General features: G+C 47.5%; 1 protein-coding gene across 6 annotated transcripts in view; it reads right to left on the bottom strand.

The window, feature by feature from the left end:
* Window positions 1-1,411: 1,411 nt before the first annotated feature.
* The window catches only part of DPPA4 (developmental pluripotency associated 4), an 89,074-nt gene continuing 78,417 nt past the window's right edge, over window positions 1,412-12,068 (bottom strand). For all 6 annotated transcript variants that reach the window (XM_063935245.1, XM_063935242.1, XM_063935246.1 and 3 more), the window contains 5 exons: window positions 10,598-10,787; window positions 2,193-2,239; window positions 1,956-1,995; window positions 1,808-1,871; window positions 1,412-1,702 (listed from right to left, as the gene is read on the bottom strand). In XM_063935245.1, coding sequence (XP_063791315.1) covers window positions 1,577-1,702; window positions 1,808-1,871; window positions 1,956-1,995; window positions 2,193-2,239; window positions 10,598-10,787 — 467 coding nt within the window. In that variant the 3' untranslated portion in view covers window positions 1,412-1,576. The remainder of the gene's footprint in view (window positions 1,703-1,807; window positions 1,872-1,955; window positions 1,996-2,192; window positions 2,240-10,597; window positions 10,788-12,068) is intronic.

Genomic DNA, 12,068 nt, shown 5'->3' with positions numbered 1-12,068 from the left:
TCTTATAAATAGCTCATTCCTGAGGAAGGAGGATTGTCAAACAAGAATACTATAAGGATTTGGAATTCTCTGCCAGAGAAGGTAGTAATGGCGGACTCGGTCAATATCTTTAAAAATGGATTAGATAAATTTCTAACTGAAAAGGATAGCCAAGGATATAACATTTAAAATGAATGTATTTTAGTAACCGCATGGATTATAGCTGTCAATTAGACTTAAATATAACTTCATCTGGGTCATTATAGTTAAACTATAGATACATACAGAATAGTGTAAGAATTATAATACAGGTTGAACTCGATGGACAATTTGTCTTTTTCAACCTCATTAACTATGTTATCCCCATTCATTGCCTGATTGAGCAGACCGGTCTGCAAAACGCGTTGCAACCACAATATTCGTTAAGGGCCCTACACACTGTGCGAACGGCCGCCGAGCTGCCCAACCGCCGATACGGCAGATGGGCGACCCGGCAGATGGGGGGAGGTGACGGGGGTGGGGGGGGGAAGAGTGTGAAGTTTCTTCACTCCCCCCGTCACCCGGCTCCATAGCAGTGCATGCTAATATGGACAAGATTGTCCATATTTCCATATTGGCCTGCATGCACAAGCGACGGGGCACAGACTATGAACGAGCGCGGGGCCGCGCATCGTTCATAGTTGCTGCCTCCACACTGAAAGATATGAACGGTATCTCGTTCATTAATGAACGAGATTGTTCATATCTTTTAGTAATATCGGCCAGTGTGTAGGGCCTATAAGACTTTTCAAAAATTATTTCAGGCTTCATATTTATTGCCTGTTCCCAATGTTTTTATATATACAGCTACATTTTTTTTTTTTAAATTGTAGATTATACCAATATTTTAATTTTTTTGGTCTATAAATTGTGAAGCAAAATTGAATTTATTGTGTGTCCATTATAGGAGTTAATATACCTCCAGGATACTGCGATATTACATACAGTGGGTTGGGTATGCCTTACCGGCGCTGGGGATACCGGTGGTAAGCATACCGACCGCGGGATCCCGGCACGGGGAAGCGAGCGTAGCGAAGCCCCTTGCGGGCTCGCTGCACTCCCCACGCGGCAGGCATGGAGGCGAGCTGCGCTTGCCAAAGGTTCTATTCCCACTCTATGGGTATCGTGGGGACACCCACAAGTGGGAATAGTCCCTGCTAGTCGGCATGCCCAATTTGATGGGGTGGTTGGGAAGCCTTTATTTTTCTCCTTGGCTTCGAACAAAGATCAATTCTTCCATTACATTAGGCACCAGTCACTGGCCTTTCTGTGGTCCTCAGTGAGTTGACCAGTTCCCGGTGAATAAACCTCCCCCCACAGCATTTTCACAAGTACTGTTTCATTTCATGAAACGACCATCTCTCTGCAACAGGTAAGACAGGCAAGGACATCCTTTTTAATAAAAATAAAATAACCACTTTCTTTTATTTGCTACTTTATGAAGAAATAAATCAAAAATAGCAAAATTGCTCAAGCTTAGCAAAAAGTTGTGAAATTCTGAGGTAAAATTAGTCCATTTTAATTCGATACATTAAAAGTAATCATCTTGTTCCAGGCGTTATATAGGAACCGGGCTGCTCTCTTGCTTCCCAAGGGGAGAATGCACAACAGCCGGGCAGAAAGGCTGCAACACCTTCTCCGAGTCCACGTGTCCCATTGCCATTTGGTCAAGAAGCTCATCCACCTGCAAGAGCCACAATTACTGTCTAATGGCTGCACTGCTGGCCACATAAGACGGAAGTCTGGGTATTGGGTATGGACTGATCCTGCAGATCATCTCTCCTCTTACCCTGCGTGCGTACTCCGGGTCCTCCTGGGGATGGAATCGGCCAGACTTGCAGGAACGAGATGCTCTGCAGAAAAGAGAGGCTCATGATTTGGGTGGGGGTTGTGTCATACAGACACACAGAGAGACGCAGGACAGACCCATCGCTTACCCGACAGATTTCTGCAGAACGCTGTGAGGGTAGGTCCTTTCTGCAATATAAACGGTGGCATTAGTTGATGTATAAGTTGATGCATCTGCTCTAGGACTTGCGTCGGACTCCGGGCCATGCCCACTAAGAGCACGGAAGCAAGGCCACCAATTACCAGAGCTCAGGATATTTTCTCCTACCAGCTGTTTATCATGAGTCTACCCCACCCCCACCCCCATACCCCTCGATGATTCCTACCTTGTGGAACAGACTTTTGCAGCAGGCGAGATTCCTTCTCTCCATTTCTGCCGGATCAGAATACAAAACGTAAGAAATGGTAATGTCTCATACTGCCGCAGAGTCCAAGTTACCTTTCCTACATGTGCAACCACTATTATTGCCCCAGTACAACACGATACATAATGCAACCATCATTCTAAGGGCATGCATCGTACTGTACTTCTATATCCATCTCTATTAATATATATACTGAAAGTTTGCTGAAACACTATTAAAGGGGCCAATATAAGCAGATAAGCAAGGACAGTTCCCAGCCATTGTTTAAAGAAAACACATACACCGTAGTTGCCCTAGTCTCTGAGAATATCCTGGAGATCCCCACATTAGAGGGGGGGAGACCATTTAAGATAGCAGGTAATTACCCCACCAGGGTGCTAACCTGGCTGTGACGTGGGCGGGGGACATGCAGGGATTATGCAAATTGTCTCATCAAGCCACACCCACCTGAGGGGACACAAAGTGAGCAAGGGAGGGCTGATGAGTCATCAAGCACATAACTCCGCCCACTTGTCAGCACAAATGGCATGAAACCACACCCACATATTTATTTATTTTTTAAACCAACTGTCCTCCACACCTCCTGGACAACAGGTCTGAAAAGTGGACAAGTACCAGACCAATTATTAAAGTGGGACATGCCCTGCAGAATATCATGTGCATAGTAAACAGAGAACCTAATTTTAGTGCCATAACTAAGGGTCTGGGTGCCCCTGGAAAAGTAAATGTGTACCCCCACCACCCTAAAAAAAAAAAAAAAAACAAGTTTCTAGCTTTGACAAAGCAAAGGGGTCAATCCAATTAGCTGCGCAAGTCATCGCTGCAGCCGGCGCACTTTACAGCAGCCTGAATTTGCACAAAAGTGCTCGCCACCCCCTAGAGGTCCGAGCAATTTTGTGCAAATTTGGGCTTATTTCAGACCACGAAGGGTGTGAGATTGGATGTCGTTGCCAGCATTTAAACACCGCGGCACATCGCACCCTTCACGGCTAATTGAAGTGACCCCAAAGTCTTATGCTGGGTACACACTGATAGATATATCTGCAGATCAATTGATATATCTACAGACGGACTGGGCAGTGTGTTGTGGCAGACGGGCCAGCGATATATAGGCCAGTGTGTACCCAACATGAGATTTCATCCTCCGATAAGCTGAACAACCCTTTGTTCAATTTGAAGTGTGGCAACATTTTCTAACATCTCTCTTCCAAACTAAGGGGGAAATTTATCAAAGCTAGGCGAGAGTGATAAAGTAGCAACCAATCTACTCCTGTGTGTTATTTTTTAAACTCTGACTCAGGGGCAAATGTATTAAGCATAGAGAAGTGATAAAGTGGAAGCTAATAGTGCAACAGCCAATCAGCTCCTGTCAAGTTACAGGCTGGGTTTGAAAAATGACAGTTAGGAGCTGATTGGCTGTTGCGCGATCACCATCCACTTTATCACTCTCCATCTGCCCCTGTGAGTCTGTAACATGACAGATGCTGGTACTTTATCTCTCTCCAAGATTTGCTAACTAAATCTGTCAACTGCTGCCCTTCACTAACACTTGACTCCTACAATAACAAACCTACACATAGTGAGGAATGGGGCATATCTAGTTAGGTGCAGGTTTACCAAATATCTCGCACCTGAAGGATCTTTCCCGCAGACGCAAGATTTTGGGTATTTGAATTGAGTGCAGGGGTTTGATTTTTGGGGGGCGTTCAATTTTTTTTGAGCATCTCCTGATCATGTCTAATTTTGCCTAAAATTTTTATTTTTAGGAAAAATGTGCAGGACTTGCTTCAGAACCCCATTGACTAATTAAGCAATTGGAGATTTCCAATGTCCTTAATTAGTCTTTAATTACTTACCTTTTGCATCGCTGTCTTATTGCTACGGATTCAGGCAGGCTTGTCTTCTGCGGCAGCGGTGTGTGAGTGTGCGCCAGACCCATGTAACCCCATCAGGTGTGTGACCCCCGGTGTGATAGTCTGGTGGCAGCAGCGGGGAGAACTACAACTCCCAGCATCCTCCTTCACAGTAGAATGATGGAGGGGAGCTGACAGGGAGCAGTGAAGACCACCGGATTGGCCGGAACACACATGTAAGTACCCAGACGTATTTTTTTCTTCTCGCCGCGCAGGATTTTGTCTACAAAAAAAACCCCGCAACCAATTTTTTCAAAACTGCTACTGGATACTACAGGTATCAGGAGAGCGCATACCCGCAGTAATCCAAAACTGGATGGGTGTACCGCAAGTTTTTTCACGCCTCCTGTAATTGGATCTGCCCCACAGTGGGGAGTTCAATTAACTGCATTAAGTTCACATTTTACCAGAGGTTGTCTTAACGTGTATATCGCAAATGGTTTTTAGGGCGTGCACGCCCATGATCCTTGCTATTCAAAAAGAAAATGCTTAACGGTGGAACCCGCACAGTGGTTCGACAGTGCACGGCGTGGGGGAAATACATGAAAGAGTGGGGAAATCACCGAACCCCACATAGGTGGTAAATAACACTGGACAGCAATAATAAGAATTTACTTACCGATAATTCTATTTCTCATAGTCCGTAGTGGATGCTGGGGACTCCGTAAGGACCATGGGGGATAGCGGCTCCGCAGGAGACTGGGCACATCTAAAGAAAGCTTTAGGACTATCTGGTGTGCACTGGCTCCTCCCCCTATGACCCTCCTCCAAGCCTCAGTTAGAATACTGTGCCCGGACGAGCGTACACAATAAGGAAGGATTTTGAATCCCGGGTAAGACTCATACCAGCCACACCAATCACACCGTATAACCTGTGATCTGAACCCAGTTAACAGCATGATAACAGAGGAGCCTCTGAAAGATGGCTCACAACAATAATAACCCGATTTTTGTAACAATAACTATGTACAAGTATTGCAGACAATCCGCACTTGGGATGGGCGCCCAGCATCCACTACGGACTATGAGAAATAGAATTATCGGTAAGTAAATTCTTATTTTCTCTAACGTCCTAAGTGGATGCTGGGGACTCCGTAAGGACCATGGGGATTATACCAAAGCTCCCAAACGGGCGGGAGAGTGCGGATGACTCTGCAGCACCAAATGAGAGAACTCCAGGTCCTCCTCAGCCAGGATATCAATTTTGTAGAATTTTACAAACGTATTTGCTACTGACCAAGTAGCTGCTCGGCAAAGTTGAAAAGCCGAGACCCCTCGGGCAGCCGCCCAAGATGAGCCCACCTTGCTTGTGGAGTGGGCATTTACAGATTTTTGGCTGTGGCAGGCCTGCCACAGAATGTGCAAGCTGAATTGTACTACAAATCCAACGAGCAATAGTCTGCTTAGAAGCAGGAGCACCCAGCTTGTTGGGTGCATACAGGATAAACAGCGAGTCAGATTTCCTGACTCCAGCCGTCCTGGAAACATATATTTTCAGGGCACTGACAACGTCTAGCAACTTGGAGGCCTCCAAGTCCCTAGTAGCCGCAGGCACCACAAATAGGTTGGTTCAGGTGAAACGCTGAAACCACCTTGGGGAGAAACTGAGGACGAGTCCTCAATTCCTCCCTGTCCGAATGGAAAATCAGATAAGGGCTTTTTCAGGATAAAGCCGCCAATTCTGACACGCGCCTGGCCCAGGCCAGGGCCAACAGCATGACCACTTTTCATGTGAGATATTTTAACTCCACAGATTTAAGTGGTTCAAACCAATGTGACTTTTGGAACCCAAAACTACATTGAGATCCCAAAGTGCCACTGGAGGCACAAAAGGCGGCTGTATATGCAGTACCCCTTTTACAAACGTCTGAACTTCAGGGACTGAAGCTAGTTCTTTTTGGAAGAAAATTGACAGGGCCGAAATTTGAACCTTAATGGACCCCAATTTCAGGCCCATAGACACTCCTGTTTGCAGGAAATGTAGGAATCGACCCAGTTGAATTTCCTCCGTCGGGCCTTACTGGCCTCGCACCACGCAACATATTTTCGCCAATTGCGGTGATAATGTTTTTGCGGTTACATCCTTCCTGGCTTTGATCAGGATAGGGATGACTTCATCCGGAATGCCTTTTTTCCTTCAGGATCCGGCGTTCAACCGCCATGCCGTCAAACGCAGCCGCGGTAAGTCTTGGAACAGACAGGGTCCTTGCTGGAGCAGGTCCCTTCTTAGAGGTAGAGGCCACGGATCCTCCGTGAGCATCTCTTGAATTTCCGGTTACCAAGTCCTTCTTGGACAATCCGGAACCACGAATATAGTGCTTACTCCTCTCCATCTTATCAATCTCAGTACCTTGGGTATGAGAGGCAGAGGAGGGAACACATACCCTGACTGATACACCCACGGTGTTACCAGAGCGTCTACAGCTTATTGCCTGAGGGTCCCTGGACCTGGCGCAATACCTGTCGAGTTTTTAATCATGTGGAAGACTTCTGGGTGAAGTCCCCACTCTCCCGGGTGGAGGTCGTGCTGAGGAAGTCTGCTTCCCAGTTGTCCACTCCCGGAATGAATACTGCTGACAGTGCTATCACATGATTTTTCGCCCAGCGAAAAATCCTTGCAGCTTCTGTCATTGCCCTCCTGCTTCTTGTGCCACCCTGTCTGTTTACGTGGGTGACTGCCGTGATGTTGTCCTACTGGATCAACACCGGCTGACCTTGAAGCAGAGGTCTTGCTAAGCTTAGAGCATTGTAAATGTCCCTTAGCTTCAGGATATTTATGTGAAGTGATGTCTCCAGGCTTGACCATAAGCCCTGGATATTCCTTCCCTGTGTGACTGCTCCCCAGCCTCGCAGGCTGGCATCCGTGGTCACCAGGACCCAGTCCTGAATGCCTAATCTGCGGCCCTCTAGAAGATGAGCACTCTGCAACCACCACAGGAGGGACACCCTTGTCCTTGGTGACAGGGTTATCCGCTGATGCATCTGAAGATGCGACCCGGACCATTTGTCCAGCAGGTCTTGCGTGGAATCTGCCGAATGGGATTGCTTCGTAGGAAGCCACCATTTTACCCAGAACCCTTGTGCATTGATGCACTGAGACTTGGCTCGGTTTTAGGAGGTTCCTGACTAGCTCGGATAACTCCCTGGCTTTCTCCTCCGGGAGAAACACCTTTTTCTGGACTGTGTCCAGGATCATCCCTAGGAACAGAAGACACGTCGTCGGAACCAGGTGCGATTTTGGAATATTGAGAATCCAATCGTGCTGCCACAACACTACCTGAGATAGTGCTACACCGACCTCCAACTGTTCCCTGGATCTTACCCTTATCAGGGAATTGTCCAAGTAAGGGATAACTAAAATTCACTTCCTTCGAAGGAATATCATCATTTCGGCCATTACCTTGGTAAAGACCCGGGGTGCCGTGGACCATCCATACGGCAGCGTCTGAACTGATAGTGACAGTTCTGTACCATAAACCTGAGGTACCCTTGGTGAGAAGGGTAAATTTTGACATGAAGGTAAGCATCCTTGATGTCCCGAGACATCATGTAGTCCCCTTCTTCCAGGTTCGCAATCACTGCTCTGAGTGACTCAATCTTGAATTTGAACCTCTGTATGTAAGTGTTCAAAGATTTTAGATTTAGAATCGGTCTCACCGAGCCGTCTGGCTTCGGTACCACAACAGTGTGGAATAATACCCCGTTCCCTGTTGCAGGAGGGGTATCTTGATTATCACCTGCTGGGAATACAGCTTGTGAATGGCTTCCAAAACTGTCTCCCTGTCAGAAGGAGACATCGGTAAAGCCGACTTTAGGAAACGGCGAGGGGGAGACGTCTCGAATTCTAATTTGTACCCCTGAGATATCACCTGAAGGATCCAGGGGTCTACTTGCGAGTGAGCCCACTGCGCGCTGAAATTCATTGAGACGGGCCCCCCACCGTGCCTGATTCTGCTTGTAAAGCCCCAGCGTATACTGAGGGCTTGGCAGAGGCGGGAGAGGGTTTCTGTTCCTGGGAACTGGCTGATTTCTGCAGCCTTTTTCCTCTCCCTCTGTCACGGGGCAGAAATGAGGAACCTTTTGCCCGCTTGCCCACGAAAAGACTGCGCCTGATAATACGGCGTCTTCTCATGTTGAGAGGCGACCTGGGGTACAAACGTGGAATTCCCAGCTGTTGCCGTGGCCACCAGGTCTGAAAGACCGACCCCAAATAACTCCTCCCCTTAATAAAGCAATACTTCCAAATGCCGTTTGGAATATGCATCACCTGACCACTGACGTGTCCATAACCCTCTACTGGTAGAAATGGACAACGCGCTTAGACTTGATGCCAGTCGGCAAATATTCCGCTGTGCATCACGCATATATAGAAATGCATCTTTTAAATGCTCTATAGGCAAAAATATACTGTCCCTATCTAGGGTATCAATATTTTCAGTCAGGGAATCCGACCACGCCAACCCAGCACTGCACATCCAGGCTGAGGCGATTGCTGGTCGCAGTATAACACCAGTATGTGTGTAAATACCTTTTAGGATACCCTCCTGCTTTCTATCAGCAGGATCCTTAAGGGCGGCCATCTCAGGCGAAGGTAGAGCCCTTACAAGCGTGTGAGCGCTTTATCCACCCTAGGGGGTGTTTCCCAACGCACCCTAACCTCTGGCGGGAAAGGATATAATGCCAATAACATTTTAGAAATTATCAGTTGTTATCGGGGGAAACCCACGCATCATCACACACCTCATTTAATTTCTCAGATTCAGGAAAACTACAGGTAGTTTTTCCTCACCGAACATAATACCCCTTTTTTTGGTGGTACTCGTATTATCAGAAATGTGTAAAACATTTTTCATTGCCTCAATCATGTAACGTGTGGCCCTACTGGAAGTCACATTCGTCTCTTCACCGTCGACACTGGAGTCAGTATCCGTGTCGGCGTCTATATCTGCCATCTGAGGTAACGGGCGCTTTAGAGCCCCTGACGGCCTATGAGACGTCTGGACAGGCACAAGCTGAGTAGCCGGCTGTCTCATGTCAACCACTGTCTTTTATACAGAGCTGACACTGTCACGTAATTCCTTCCAACAGTTCATCCACTCAGGTGTCGACCCCCTAGGGGGTGACATCACTATTACAGGCAATCTGCTCCGTCTCCACATCATTTTTCTCCTCATACATGTCGACACAAAAGTACCGACATACAGCACACACACAGGGAATGCTCTGATAAAGGACAGGACCCCACTAGCCCTTTGGGGAGACAGAGGGAGAGTTTGCCAGCACACACCAGAGCGCTATATATATATACAGGGATAACCTTATATAAGTGTTTTTCCCCTTATAGCTGCTGTATAGTTAATACTGCGCCTAATTAGTGCCCCCCTCTCTTTTTTAACCCTTTCTGTAGTGTAGTGACTGCAGGGGAGAGCCAGGGGAGCTTCCCTCCAACAGAGCTGTGAGGGAAAATGGCGCCAGTGTGCTGAGGAGATAGGCTCCGCCCCTTTTTCGCTGACTTTTCTCCTGCTTTTTTATGGATTCTGGCAGGGGTTAAAATTCATCCATATAGCCCTGGGGGCTATATGTGATGTATTTTCGCCAGCCAAGGTGTTTTTATTGCGTCTCAGGGCGCCCCCCCCCCAGCGCCCTGCACCCTCAGTGACCGAAGTGTGAAGTGTGCTGAGAGCAATGGCGCACAGCTGCAGTGCTGTGCGCTACCTTGTTGAAGACAGGACGTCTTCTGCCGCCGATTTTCCGGACCTCTTCTGCCTTCTGGCTCTGTAAGGGGGCCGGCGGCGCGGCTCTGGGACCCATCCAGGCTGGGCCTGTGATCGTCCCTCTGGAGCCAATGTCCAGTAGCCTAAGAAGCCCAATCCACTCTGCACGCAGGTGAGTTCGCTTCTTCTCCCCTTAGTCACTCGATGCAGTGAGCCTGTTGCCAGCAGGTCTCACTGAAAATAAAAAACCTAAACTAAAACTTTCACTAAGAAGCTCAGGAGAGCCCCTAGTGTGCACCCTTCTCGTTCGGGCACAGAGATCTAACTGAGGCTTGGAGGAGGGTCATAGGGGGAGGAGCCAGTGCACACCAGATAGTCCTAAAGCTTTCTTTAGATGTGCCCAGTCTCCTGCGGAGCCGCTATCCCCCATGGTCCTTACGGAGTCCCCAGCATCCACTTAGGACGTTAGAGAAATAGAAGGCTATTCGTGGCCATACACAAAATCCTGTTAAGTCAGGCCCGGGCACCCCCTTCGTCTAGCACCCCTGGCGGGTTCCATCATAGCAACATCTAGTTACGGCCCTGGCCTGCTGGTATGACCGCATATAAAAGCAGATGCCCGCTGTTGCCAGGACCACACCTTGGCAGCTATGGGAATGGCACTTGTAGCTCTTCAGTATGTGTCACGGTTAGTAGCCCTGTAATAGTCATGCCACGTGTAGGGTGCAATCTCACCGACCTTTCCATGCACACGCCGCAAATGAGGTTGTCTGTGAGGCCCGGGGGGGTGGGCATAGAGGAGGGCACCAGGTGCAGGGAGATGTAAGAGCCACTGCTGGTAACACAGACACGGCCACAGCGCAGAGAAAGCGGATACCAGCGGTCAATAGTCAGCTCCTGCCCGTGGACCACACACCAGCCTCTTCCTCCTGCAAGAGAACAAGAGCGAGAGATTATCATCCTCCTCTGTGGGACTCGCTGTCACCGTATAACTTACACACCCACTCTATTAGGCGGATACAGTGCCATTATTCCTGGCCAGCATTATTTTGTAGTGCTAAAAAGCTACTTCTAGGAATAGGAGCCAGTGGTTTCCTGTGCACATTTCATAATTTAAATTGGGACAAAATTAGGCCACACCCTAGCCCTGGAAAGCCACACCCTTGCCATACCTATTTCCCATGAGACCACACCTCTTGCGACCTCGCTCAATTATATAAAAATCAGGACTCAGCGCTGTTACAAAGAAAACCACAAACCCCCCCTCCCCAATTGCAAGCCCCTCCCACATAGGGCAGTGACCTAATGGGTTCTCATTCAGGTAAAAACAACCGAGTTATCGCTATATATGAAGCAACCAATCCACTCAAAGCATTTTTATCTTGCAAGACTGCCAAGTTGTCACTTACTCAGTATCACCTTGACAAAGCTGTGGCAGGCAGTGAAACACACGTTGGTGGAGGAGCTGTGCACTTGCACATCCATTGGAAGGATAAAGCCAAGAAGTCAGATAAAGTAAATCTCAATTGCGGTTTGGACATATACACAAAGGACCTGAAACTTCCAAAAGGACCAGCTGGCATAAGGTCTACAAACCCAATTCAAGTTTGTAATTATTTCCATCCTGCATAACTTTTTCCTGGACTGTGGCAGTGCTAATTAGATTAACTTGGTGCTAAATGACCAGCTTTACATAACAGGTTTTTTTTTTTTTTTTTCACATATACATCTTTCTCTAAAAGATTTTTTCTTATATGCAGTGCTGTGTTATGCCCTTAATAAAATAATTTTGTAAAAATGTTTTCTTAATGTTGCAACGACTGATAATTTGTGAATACATTTTCAAACCAATTTTGTATACATTCAGCTCTTTAGCGCTAATTTGTTCTTGTACATATTGGTGGTCATTCCGAGTTGATCGCTCGCTAGCAGTTTTTAGCAGCTGTGCAAACGCTATGCCAACCACTGGGAGTGTATATTAGCTTATCAGAAGTGCGAACGAAAGGATCGCAGAGCGGCTACAAAAATTTTTTTGTGCAGTTTTAGAGTAGCTTCAGACCTACTCAGCGCTTGCGATCACTTCAGACTGTTCAGTTCCTGTTTTGACATCACAAACGCCCTGTGTTCTGCCCAGCCACGGCTGCGTTTTTCCGAACACTCCCTGAAAACGGTCAGTTGACACCCAGAAACGCCCACTTCATGTCAGTCAC

The sequence above is a fragment of the Pseudophryne corroboree genome, chromosome 7, assembly GCF_028390025.1.
Source record: "Pseudophryne corroboree isolate aPseCor3 chromosome 7, aPseCor3.hap2, whole genome shotgun sequence".
Classification (NCBI taxonomy): domain Eukaryota; kingdom Metazoa; phylum Chordata; class Amphibia; order Anura; family Myobatrachidae; genus Pseudophryne; species Pseudophryne corroboree.
This window is presented reverse-complemented; position numbering and strand designations above follow the sequence as displayed.